The sequence below is a fragment of the Micromys minutus genome (genome assembly GCF_963924665.1).
Source record: "Micromys minutus genome assembly, chromosome: 15".
NCBI lineage: Eukaryota > Metazoa > Chordata > Mammalia > Rodentia > Muridae > Micromys > Micromys minutus.
Genome location: NC_137984.1, coordinates 26,757,822 through 26,770,804, shown reverse-complemented (window position 1 = coordinate 26,770,804; position 12,983 = coordinate 26,757,822). Strand labels below are relative to the sequence as shown.

The following is a 12,983-nucleotide window of genomic DNA, read 5'->3' as shown; positions in this document are numbered from 1 at the left end:
GTTTTTAAGTGAGCGTTTGAAAAGAGCTTTTTGGGGCAGGTCTCAGTCGTACTGTGTGGTGGAGGATGACCTCAAATAGATAGTTTCTGCCTCCACCTCTCCACTGTTCACATTGGATGATTCTTACTGATTTGTTTTTTAAGCACAGGGAGTCCCTCCTCACACTGGACTCATCTAGGCTAAGTCTCCATCATGTCCTTGGTTCTGACCTTGTTTTATCTCCTAATCTTTTTCTGAGACTGTTCTCAGCTCACTAGTTAGAACCAGTTTTACTTCAAGGTTCTTGGATACATCTCCCCTCAATGTTGGAATCCTTGTCTGCCATTGTCAATGCTCAGCATTGTGGGAACTATTCCTCTGGAATGATTACTTTCTAAGTACCAGTTTCATTTTCCTACTTCTATACATACACAGAAATTCACTTGTCTATGTGGTCTATCTTGATGAAGCCGAGTAGGGAAATGGGATGGTAGCATCTTCCCGAAACAGATTTAAGACCGTTGTTTGTTTGTAGTGTGTGATGCTCTTTCCTTAACCACTCTCATCTTAGACTTGACAGGTCTATTTTGACACAGAACTTAATCCTCAGGCAAGTTCCTTTGCATTTCCTTCCTCTTAAGGCGTGAGTGTTCTGTGTCTCAGTTGAAGGTTTGAAACGGGAGGCAAGACGTCTGTAGTCAATTCCCGACAAATCCCCTAGCATTCAGATGATGTCAGTGAATACTTAGTTCTGGTGAGCAGAAAACCTGTGCTGCACGAATGTTCATTCTTCATATGGCCACGTAAGAACCTAAAGCCCTCAGACAGATTCTGACTACAAGCCCTTCCACAAATCTATGTCTTCCTCAGTCACTGGCTTTCACTTTTCTTACTACTTTTTATTTTTGAGATAATATGATTCCAACATGACTGGATAAGCTCACACGTGCAGTAAGTGTGAATGAAAGATGAGTAAGAATGGCAGCCTCAGACATGTCAGAGGGGACACTTGCCATTCAGTGACAGTCTTGTGAGTGCACTATTCAGATCTCTGCCTACTCAGCACACTGCTACTGTAGTGGGCTGCCCATGGTTAGGGTGGAGAGGAAGCCCAACAAAAGCTGATAAGATTTTGAATTTCCTCTTTCCAAGGATTATTCTTGTTGTGAAAACTGTGAATGCCCAAGAGGGATTACTTAATATATTTTGCCAAGTTTTATAGATTTTTTTTTATAATAAGAAGACAGATTTGATAGAAGTAATTGTATTGTGGCTGGAATTCAAAGCCATGAATTTATGATTAATGATTCATAATATACTATGAGAAAATAATTGTGAACTAGGTATATTATTATAACCCAATGTTATTAAAAATTAAATTCATGCTAAATTGTGGGAGAAACATTCAGAATGTTAAAATGCAGGTGGTCAGATTCCAAACTTTTATTTGACTCAGCATACTATACTGCCTTTGTATCATAAAATTATGCTTATCTGCTTCATGATATTTATCATAAGATCCATTTACCTCATGTATTTATTATATTCATATACTTTCCACTTTCTTTTTAAAAGTTCTGTGGATAAACATGGCACACACATTTCTCATTTTTAAACATATGTCCGCTGGTCAGTCTAGGAACAAGTTTCTGGTGAGTATGTACTTAAGCACTTGTCAAATTGATACAAAATTGGGGAATACCCGAAGGTGATAGGCCCATTAGATTTTTTTCAACTATACATATAAAATATAATGATATAATAAGTAAAGTGGCAGGATTTGTGCTTTTGATAGCTGAGTGTCATTAGAAACCTGTCTTTGAGAATCACCTTTTAGTGGATGGTGGCTCTGGTTTGATGCAGGAAAGTGGCTGACCCATCTCGTGTGTCTAGGCATCACTTTGAGTTGATGTAGAGAGTGATGTCTGTGTTTGCCAGCTTGGATTTGTTAGAGGAAAAAGAAAAGAGCAAATTTTGTTAACAGTTATTTCTCAAGCCTTTGTATCCTCTATTTAGCTAACAATGCATGCTGATTGATTTCTCAAGTATTTTTGTTGATTTTTACAACTACATAGTTCCAGGCTTTGCAGTCTACATGACAAATGCGCATGCATTTATGCTGACAAGAATTATTCTGATAAGAGTCAGAGTTACCTGATGGTTTTAAGGCCAGTTTTTGTGTTTAACAAGATGAAGATATGCAGTAGACCTTTCATTTACATAAAATTAAGGAAAGATGCTTCAGCAAATGGAAATAAATGCAAAGAGGAACATTTTAATTTTGACTCATGATTAGTATCAACTATCACAATGTGGTAATAACACAATACAGAATTCTGCAGCGTATAACTAATGATGTGAGCTATTTATACACAAAACGTCCTGATTAATTTATTTTATGAAATGTATTTGTTTGATGATGATGTGTCAGACTCTGGTTTCAAAGCCTGGGGACATTGCAAATGTTTTCCTCCAGAAACCATGGGTACTGCCTCGGTAGTGCCACCTACGTGACGGGCACAGCCACATGGCCGCTTTGCTACATTATTGCTAGAATTGACCATTTAACCTCTGCTTATTTATACTTATTACTTGATATTCAAATTTAGAAATGGAAACAGTTTTAAACCTGAAAACAGTAGATTAAAGTTAATCCCAACATGTCAAGTTATTCATCAGCATCACCAGCACCATCACCATCATCACCATCATCACCATCACCATCATCACCATCACCATCACTATCATCACCATCACCATCACCACCATCACCATCATCACCATCACCATCATCATCACCATCTCCATCACCACCATCACCATCATCACCATCTCCATCACCACCATCATCACCATCACCATCGTCACCATCACCATCACCACCATCACCATCACCATCACCATCACCATCATCACCATCATCACCATCACCATCATCACCATCACCATCACCATCATCACCATCACCACCACCATCACCACCATCACCACCACCATCACCATCATCACCACCATCACCACCATCATCACCACCACCACCACCATCACCACCATCATCACCATCATCACCATCACCATCATCACCATCATCATCATCACCATCATCACCATCACCATCATCATTATCACCATCACCATCATCACCATCACCATCATCACCATCATCATCATCACCATCACCATCATCACCATCACCATCATCACCATCTCCATCACCACCATCATCACCATCACCATCGTCACCATCACCATCACCACCATCACCATCACCATCACCATCACCATCATCACCATCACCATCACCATCATCACCATCACCATCATCACCATCACCACCACCATCACCACCATCACCACCACCATCACCATCATCACCACCATCACCACCATCATCACCACCACCACCACCATCACCACCATCATCACCACCACCATCACCATCATCACCATCACCATCATCACCATCACCATCATCATTATCACCATCACCATCATCACCATCACCATCACCATCATCACCATCACCATCATCACCATCACCATCACCATCATCACCATCACCATCATCACTATCATCACCATCACCATCATCACCATCATCATCATCACCATCATCACCATCACCATCATCATTATCACCATCACCATCATCACCATCACCATCACTATCATCACCATCATCATCATCACCATCATCACCATCACCAACACCATCACCATCATCACCATCACCATCACCATCACCATCATCACCATCACCATCACTATCATCACCATCACATCACCATCATCACCATCATCACCATCACCATCATCACCATCATCACCATCACCATCATCACCATCACCATCATCACCATCACCATCACCATCACCATCATCACCATCACCATCACCATCATCACCATCACCATCACCACCATCACCATCATCATCACCATCACCATCACCATCATCACCATCACCATCATCATCACCATCATCACCACCACCATCACCATCATCATCACCATCATCATCATCACCATCACCATCACTATCACCATCACCACCACCATTATCACCATCACCACCACCATCATCACCATCACCATCATCATCATCATCATCATCATCATGTTTTACCCCAATAATTTTGAAGGCCTGGGAACAGCATCCTTAATTTTTTAAAAAAGAAATTATCTTCCTCTAAACAGTGAGAGGAATCTTCTGTCACCAGGAATAGTAGCACAATATTGCCCTTCCATTTGAATTACAGATTCTTAATTCTTTGTTCTCATTACATGTTCTCATTACTGAACAGTTATTTTTTTAAATATGGCCTTTCATTTGGAGGGACTTTCACAATTAAATGTGATGTAAAACCCGTTCGGTCCACTCTGACTTGTAAGAGGTATTTTCCATAGTGGTTGTTCTTCTGGCGTGTGTGAAAGCATGAAGGAGGTGACACATAATTACGTTCTGCACGTCTAAACTTATTATTGCTTACATACACCTATGTAGTTTCTAGAAAACTTGTTTCAATTGTAATGAGTTTTTCACACTATTCCCCTGAATAGTCCTGACATACCAATATTTTTGACATACTGAAATATGTGTTTCCAGTACTGCCTCGTTCAAATGGAAATGGAATGAAATTCTTTGAAGGGCCACATACCCTGTTATTGAGGTGGGATATGACTGTGGAAAATGTTACTAGATAGACTAGCGAAGGAAGGATTTTCCTTCAGGGTCAAAAGAGATACCCATTTGGGTTCTGCAGTTTGCTCACAGGGGAGAGTTTCTTTCAGGGTCATTGCATGAGTTACAAAGCGCTTTTGTTGTCTGTAGATCCCTGATGTCAAGTCAAGCCCCTCAAGAGCTGTGACAACCCATCGTAGCCCATGTGGTTTGGAACAGACTTTCCTATGTTGGCAGATCCCCCACCCTCCTGGACACATGCCACTGAGGCACCTACTAACATGAAGGTGTTTGGTTTCCACAATGACATTCGTTTTGCCATTTGTATACAAAACAGTAAGAGGATGCAACACTAGACAACGAAAAGCACAGAAGATCTCAGCGAATTGATGCAAGCCAGACAAGAGGGAGCAATCATAGTGTTGATGAGGGGACAGTGAACAGTGCAGCAAAATCTATACATCATTACTTCAGCTTAGCATGGATTATTTTCATCGTGAGAAGAAGACCTTTAGGAAGCAGACTATGAAGCAGGTACAGTCTCTTAGCTTGCAAGGTAGGCTGAGTAACCATGGAGATTAATAATTCACATAGTTACAGAGCCACACAGAACTCTCCAGAAGGATACAAACATAAATCGCAAACCTTTAAGGACAGAGATAGCAACGGTTCATGCCTTTGGAGGGTGCCAGGGTCCTTTGAACCAACCAGGCTGGCACCAAACATCTACAGTCCAAGTTCCTGTCTATTGCCCATCTCTTCTGTGGTTTTACAAGCTCTCTTCCCTCACCATCTCCTCTCCTCTTTATCTTACTCTCAATTTTCTTCCTTTCCTGATGCAATTGCCCTTGCATTGTGAACACTCCTGGCTTATTTATTTATTTATTTCTTCCTCTAAAGGTTGACATTCAACTCTGTGGGCTTCCTGATTTACTCAAATTCTCACATCAGACAATATAGAATCTTTAGGTTTTCAACTTAAACTGAAACACAGTGGAGGGCTACCAGGTGAAACCAGATGTGTATGCACAGTTCTTAGCCTTTGGTATTTTGTTTTACCTGTGTGCATGGTTCAGGGCAAGGTCAGGCTTCCGCATCCGTAGGTAGCACGTGACGAGCTTTGTCTCAATGAAACTTGCCACACTTGCTATGTCTTCAGCATGTGCTTCAAAGGGTTTCCCCAGAGCTGCCCCTTTGCTGCAAAGCTTAAAAAGAATAACACATTAAGCCTCCTGGCCCTGCTGCCACACAGACTATCTTTTAAACAAGCAAGATGTTCACATGCACATATAATTTTTCAGAACTATGTAAAATCTTAATATTTTGGTTGTAAGTTAAATGGCTCCTGTTCATTATTGTGTGACTATAATAAAAATGGGGCATATATATTTTTTTACCGTAAATGTTTCCTATAAAATATTTTAATTGTGTGATAGATATTGAACAGCACTATTGGCACAAAAAATCTGTTTTAAAATGAAAGCACACAATAAGCAAAGATATTAGGAGAAAACTTGTCATAAATCATATTAAATACCAGTGCTTTTATGAAAGCCCAGTGGAGCAATGATCTAGCTTACTATCAAGTTTGATTTAATATAATAAAGGCTATCGGAAGTAAACTCTTAGGAGCCATTAACCTGATCGGTGATTAATTTGAGTCTGAATCAGATCCTCTAGGATGTTACTGAAAGAAAAGAAGTGAAAAATTTATTAGGATTTATTGGCAGAAGCCACGGTATCTAAGAAACATGGCAAGAATATGGAATTCTTAATAAAAATTCCAGGAAGCTAGTGGTTTCTGGGCAACGCAGATAAACTGTAGAGGAAGAAGTTAATTAATATTTTGAGAGAACTACAAACATTAACGAAATGTCAGTAGCATGACAGAGTTGGGTCAGCACTTTCTTTTTTTTTTTTTTAAATGATTTTATTTTGCAAAACAAAGATAAATGTAAAGATTTTAAACATTTTTTGCTTAAAATTATACATTTTTGTCAGTACTGTTTTTTCAGACATTAAAATAAATTTTACATAAAACCATGTGAATATGTTTTTTAGTCAGTACTTGATTTTTTTCAAGGGCTTGACAGTATGCATTGAAAGCACTTTCTTCCCTCGGAGTTTTCTAATGATCCTGCCTGAGTTTTCTAATGATCCTGCTGTGGCGGCTGCTGGGGAAAGGGAAACCATACCTCCACCTCAATGGCTTTACTCACAATAGCTGCTTCCTGACTCTTTTATATCTTCATTTGTATTTATGGTAGGGGGAATATTCTCACTGGAGATAACAATTTATATAATCTTATGCAGTTTTGGGTCCTGCTTGCTATTTATATTAACACTATTGTGAATTTATTTAAAAAAAATGCAACTTTCTTCACAGTAGGTATCTTGCATTCTGAAGTACTTTACCATTTTTAGTTTGATCTAAAATACAGACACTATATGTTCTTTCTTATCAGTAGATCGTGGGGTTAAATGTTTAGATTGGCAGTAAGCTCAGCAACCTGGAAAATAAAAAGGACCATGGCCACAGGAGTAAAAGCTCTAAGTGGGGAGGGGATATTGGGAAAACGAACAGAGGGACTCTTACTAAGGAAGAAATGGGGAGAACAATACCTAGGGAGTGGGGGCAGGGAGAATAGCATTAAGGAGCTTTGAGAAAGCCATAAGTAAATATATTATTTTATGTTGACTTAAAAATACATATGTAAAATACATATGTAAGTCTATGCATATACATGTGTATATAGCTTAAACTAATTAAGTTATGCCATGTGGATGATAATGTTTTTTCGCAAGAGCCAGAGACAAACAAAAATCCCAATGCCAGGCCCTGAAAATCTCCCTTCCTGTTATTGCCCATGGAGGTTGAAGAGACTTCTAGAACAATGTGGGCCAGTGCTGTTGCCCTGGGTTGCCTCCTTGACCTTTAAAGGAAGAGGGCATTCTAGAAGACACCATACGTGTCAGAGACAGCACTTGAAAACAAATCAAGCTGGGGCTGACCTGGAAGGCTCCTCTCTGAGAGCCAACTTTCCTGGCATTGAAAAGAGCGAGGGAAGTTGTCAATGGAGTAAAACAATCTACAGTCTGCATCTGTGAAGCTTGTGAACCACATAATGACCAGTTCAGAAAGACAAACCCATAAAAGCCACCCCAGTAGGCTCAAGGCTCACTCAAAATGAGAAAATTCATGCTTGTTATTCTAAACTAGTGGAGAACCTACTATGGCCATTATACTGAACAATGTATACTGAACTAGTATACATTTTAAATACAGACAGGCAAACCTCCCAAACCTCCCACAGAAGCATCTTTTTACAGCAGAGACTTCTTCAAGAAATACACAACTAGTCAAATGGCATAATCCAGCTAACAACTTGCAAGCCCAGTGATACATCTACAGCAAAACCTGCGCATCTAAGTAGAAGATGGAACAGAAGCTTTGTAAGAGCCAGATGGCCAAGGACTGAGGCAGTGTCTTCTATGTGATAGGGAAGCTACCCTGAAAATATCCAGCAATACATTGACCTATACAAGACCAGAACAATGACAGCACTGTTATGCCAGCACTGATAGGGTAAGAGGACAAAGCTCACACTAGATGAAGAATAATACTAAAATACTTAATATAATTATTATATTAATATTAATTGCATTAATGCAGTAACATTAATATAAGCCATTAATGGTTGCCAAGAGAAGGAGATTCCAACTTCTTATGGAAAAATAATGAACCCAGGGGAGCCAAAACAATCCTGAACAATAAAAGAACCTCAGGAAGAATCACCAACCCTGACCTCAAGCTCTACTACAGAGCAATAGTGATAAAACTGCCTGGTACTGGTACATAATCAGACACACTGATCAATGGTATCAAAGTGAAGACCCAGAAATTTTTGATAAAGAAGCCAAAACTATACAGTAGAAAAAAGAAAGCATCTTCAACAAGTGGTGTTTGTCTAACTGGATATTTACATGTAAAAGAATGAAAATAGATCCACACTAACAATGCTGCACAAAACTCAAGCCCAAGTGGATCAAGGGCCTCAACATGAAATCTGATATACTAAATATCATAGAAGAGAAATAGAAAAATATCCTTGAATATTGGACAATTGTCTAAACAGTAGACCAATGGCTCATGCTCTGAGATCAACAATTGATAAATGGGACCTCATGAAGCTGCTAAGCTTCTGGAGGGCTAAGGACACTGTCAATAGGACAACACAACAGCCTACTGATTAGGAAACATTCTTCACCAACACTACATCTGACAGAGGGCTACTGTTCAAAATTTATGAAGATCTCAGGAAATTAGATACCAAACACCCAAATGGCCCAATTAAAAATTGGGGCACAGAGCTAAACATAATTCTCAAAAAAGGAATTTTAAACAGTAGAGAAGCACTTAAAGAAAGGTTCCAAGTCCTTAGTCATCAGGGGAATGCATATCAAAAAACTCCGAGATTTCATGTCACACCAGTTAAAATGGCTAAGATCAAAAATTCAGGTGACAGTACATGCCGGTGAAGATGTGGAACAAGGGGAACACTCCTCCATTGCTGGTGGGAGTGAAAACTTGTACAACCACCTTGAAAATCAATTTGGTGGTTTCTCAGAAAACTTCAACAGTTCTCTAACTCAGAACCCAGCTATAGCACTCCTGGACACAAACTCAAAAGATGTTACACCATCCCACAGTGACACTTGTTCAACTATGTTCATAGAAGCTTTATTTGTAATAGCCAGAAACTGGAAACTACCTAGATGTCCCTCAACTGAAGAATATATTTTAAAAAAATGTGGTACACCTACACAATGGAATACTTTTCTGCTATAAAAAAATGGAGATATCATGAATTTTACAGGCAAATGGGTGGATTATGAGATTATCATCCTGAGTGAGGTAGCCCAGTTCCAAAAGAACATTCATGGTATGTATTCACTTATGAGAGGTTATTAGCCACAAAATAAAGCACCCATGCAATCTTCCATAGTCTCAAGAAGGTTGGATAGAAAAGAATACACAGACAAGGATGCCCGAGTCTCACTTGAAAGGGTAATGGAATGGCCTTGAAAGGCAGATAGAGGACGCAGAGCGGAGCCTGGCCCATCTGCCACCCGGAACAGCAGCTCGTAGAGGCTGAGCAACTGGTGAGTGGGAGACCTGGGCTGCCAGGGAGCAGAGAGATCTCTGTGGAGCGCACACGGAAAGTGCACCCCCTGCCTTGCCCTGCCCTGCCTTGCCTGATCCAGCGACAGAGAACAGAAATTCAGAACCTGTGTTTCCACCCGGTGGCGAATTCAGGACACAGAGCGGAGCCTGGCCCATCTGCCAACCGGAACGGCGGCTCGTAGAGGCTGAGCAACTGGTGAGTGGGAGACCTGGGCTGCCGGGGAGCAGAGAGATCTCTGTGAAGTGAACACGGAAAGTGCACCCCCTGCCTTGCCCTGCCCTGCCCTGCCCTGCCTGAGCCCAGCGACCAGGAACAGAACGTTAGAACTTCTGTTCCCACCCGAATACTCTGAGGCATAGAACAGGGCTCGACCCATCTGACACCTGGACCAGTGGAGATCCAGGGACACAGACCAGATACAAGAGAAAGGCAAGAACAAATCACTGACAACAAAATGGCAAGAGGAAAGCGAAAGAGTATATCCCAAGGAAACCAAGACAATCTAGCAACACCAGAACCCAGCTCTCCTATAACAGCAAACATCGGAATTCCAAACAATCCAGATAAAGAAGACACAGACCTGAAATCATACCTCAAGACACTGATAGAGATACTTAAACAAGAAAGGGAGGAAAAGCAAAAAGATTCAGAAGCTTTTAAAGAAGAAACAAGAAAAACACTCAAAGAACTCAAAGAACTAGAGGAAAACAGAAACAAAGAAATAAAGGAATGGAAGAGGGAAATTAAAACGGAAATTGACACAATAAAGAAAACGCTAAAAGAGATAACCCTAGAGTCAGAACACCAAAAAAAAGAAATCAGGAGTCACAGAAGCAAGCATTTCCAATAGATTACAAGAGATCGAAGAGAGAATCTCGGGGGCAGAGGACAAAATTGTAAACATAGACAAAACAGCCAGAGAAGATGCAAAAAACAAAAAGCTCCTAACCCAAAATGTCCAGGAAATACAGGACACAATGAGAAGACCGAATTTAAGGATAATAGGAATAGAAGAGGGAGAAGAGTATCAACTAAGAGGCACAGTAAATATCTTCAACAAAATCGCAGAAGAAAACTTCCCTACCCTCAAGAATGAGAAGACCACAAGCATAAAAGAAGCCTTCAGAACTCCAAATAGATTGGACCAGAAAAGAAATACCTTCCGACACATAATAGTAAAAACATCAAGTGCCCAAAGCAAAGACAGAATGCTAAAAGCAGTAAAGAAAAAAGGTCAGGTAACATATAAAGGCAGGCCAATCAGACTCACACCTGATTTCTCAACAGAGACTATGAAAGCTAGAAGAGCCTGGACAGACATCATGTACACCCTAAGAGAACACAAGTGCCAGCCCAAGCTGCTATACCCAGCAAAACTATCAATCACCATCGATGGAGAGATGAAGATATTTCAAGACAAATCAAAATTTACACAATATCTGACCACAAACCCAGCACTACAACGAATTATAGGTGGAAAACCCAATAGAATGAGGGAAAATACAGCCTAGTAAAAACAAGAAAACTCCTAAACAAGAAAACTAAAAAAAGAAAAAAACACAGACACAACTCAACCTAAAAAATCAATAATGGCAGGAAACAGAAACAACTATTCCTTGATATCTATTAACCTAAATGGACTCAACTCCCCAATAAAGAGACATAGACTATCAGACTGGATACATAAACAAAATCCAGCCTTTTGCTGCATACAGGAAACTCATCTCAGAGATAGAGACAGACACTATCTCAGAGTAAAAGGGTGGGAAAAAAACTTCCAAGCAAACAGCTCCAAGAAGCAAGCTGGAGTGGCTATTCTAATATCGAATAAAGTAAATTTCCAATCAAAAGTTATCAAAAAAGATAAGGAAGGACACTTTTTACTCATTACCGGGGAAATTTGTCAGGAGGAACTCTCAATCCTTAACATATATGCTCCAAATTAAAAAGCACCCACATTCATAAAGAAACCCTACTAAAGCTCAAAAAACACATATCACCCCACACAACAATAGTGGGAGACTTTAATACCTCACTCTCACCAATGGACAGATCATGGAAACAGAAACTGAACAAGGACACTGCAAAACTAGCAGAGATTTTGAACCAACTAGAATTAATAGATATATACAGAACATATTACCCTAAAGTAAAAGAATACACCTTCTTCTCACCACCACATGGCACCTTCTAGAAAATTGACCACATAATTGGACACAGAACGAGCCCCCATCGATAAAAGAAGATTGAAATACTCCCATGCATCCTCTCAGATCACCATGGTCTATGGCTGGTCTTTAACAACAACAAAGACAACAAAAAGCCCACATACACATGGAAACTAAACAAATCTCTGTTAAACGATAGCAGGGTCAAAGAAGAAATAAAGAAAGAAATTAAGGATTTTCTAGAATTCAACGCAAACGAAAACAGAACATACCCAAACCTATGGGATGCAATGAAAGCAGTATTGAGAGGAAAACTCATAACCCTAAGTGGTTCCAAAAAGAAACTGGAGAGAGCTTACATCAGCAACCTGACAGCACAGCTAAAAGCCCTAGAACAAAAGGAAGCAGATATATCCAAAAAGAGTAGACGGCAAGAAATAATCAAAATTAGGGCAGAAATAGACCAAATAGAATAAAAAAAGAACCATTGAAAAAATCAACAAAACCAAGAGTTGGTTCTATGATGAAATCAACAAGATTGATAAACTCCTAGCCAGACTAACTAGAGGGCAAAGAGAGAGTATACAAATTAACAAAATCAGGAAGGAAAGTGGGGACATAACAACTGAAACTGAGGAAATTCAAGAAATCATCAGATCCTACTACAAAACCTTATACTCCACAAAATTGGAAAATCTGGAGGAAATGGACAAATTCCTAGACTGATACAAGATCCTAAAGTTAAACCAGGACCAAGTAAACCATCTAAATAACCCTATAACACCTATAGAAATAGAAGAAGTTATCAAAAGCCTCCCGGGAGCCTGGCCCAACCAGCCGAAAAGGCGGCTCGTACAGGCTGAGCAACTGGTGAGTGGGAGACCTAGGCTGCGGGGGAGCAGAGGGATCTCTGTGGAGTGCACACGGAAAGGGCACCCCCTGCCCTGACCTGCCCTGTCCTCCCCGATCC

General features: G+C 40.1%; 1 protein-coding gene across 1 annotated transcript in view; it reads right to left on the bottom strand.

Annotated features, from left to right (window-relative positions):
* Nucleotides 1–12,983, bottom strand: part of SPATA16 (spermatogenesis associated 16) — a gene marked incomplete at both ends in the record, with an annotated part of 281,161 nt that overhangs the window by 208,378 nt on the left and 59,800 nt on the right. Inside the window, one exon of the mRNA XM_080929533.1 lies at nucleotides 5,719–5,864. Within this exon, the coding sequence (XP_080785659.1) occupies nucleotides 5,719–5,864 (146 nt within the window). The remainder of the gene's footprint in view (nucleotides 1–5,718; nucleotides 5,865–12,983) is intronic.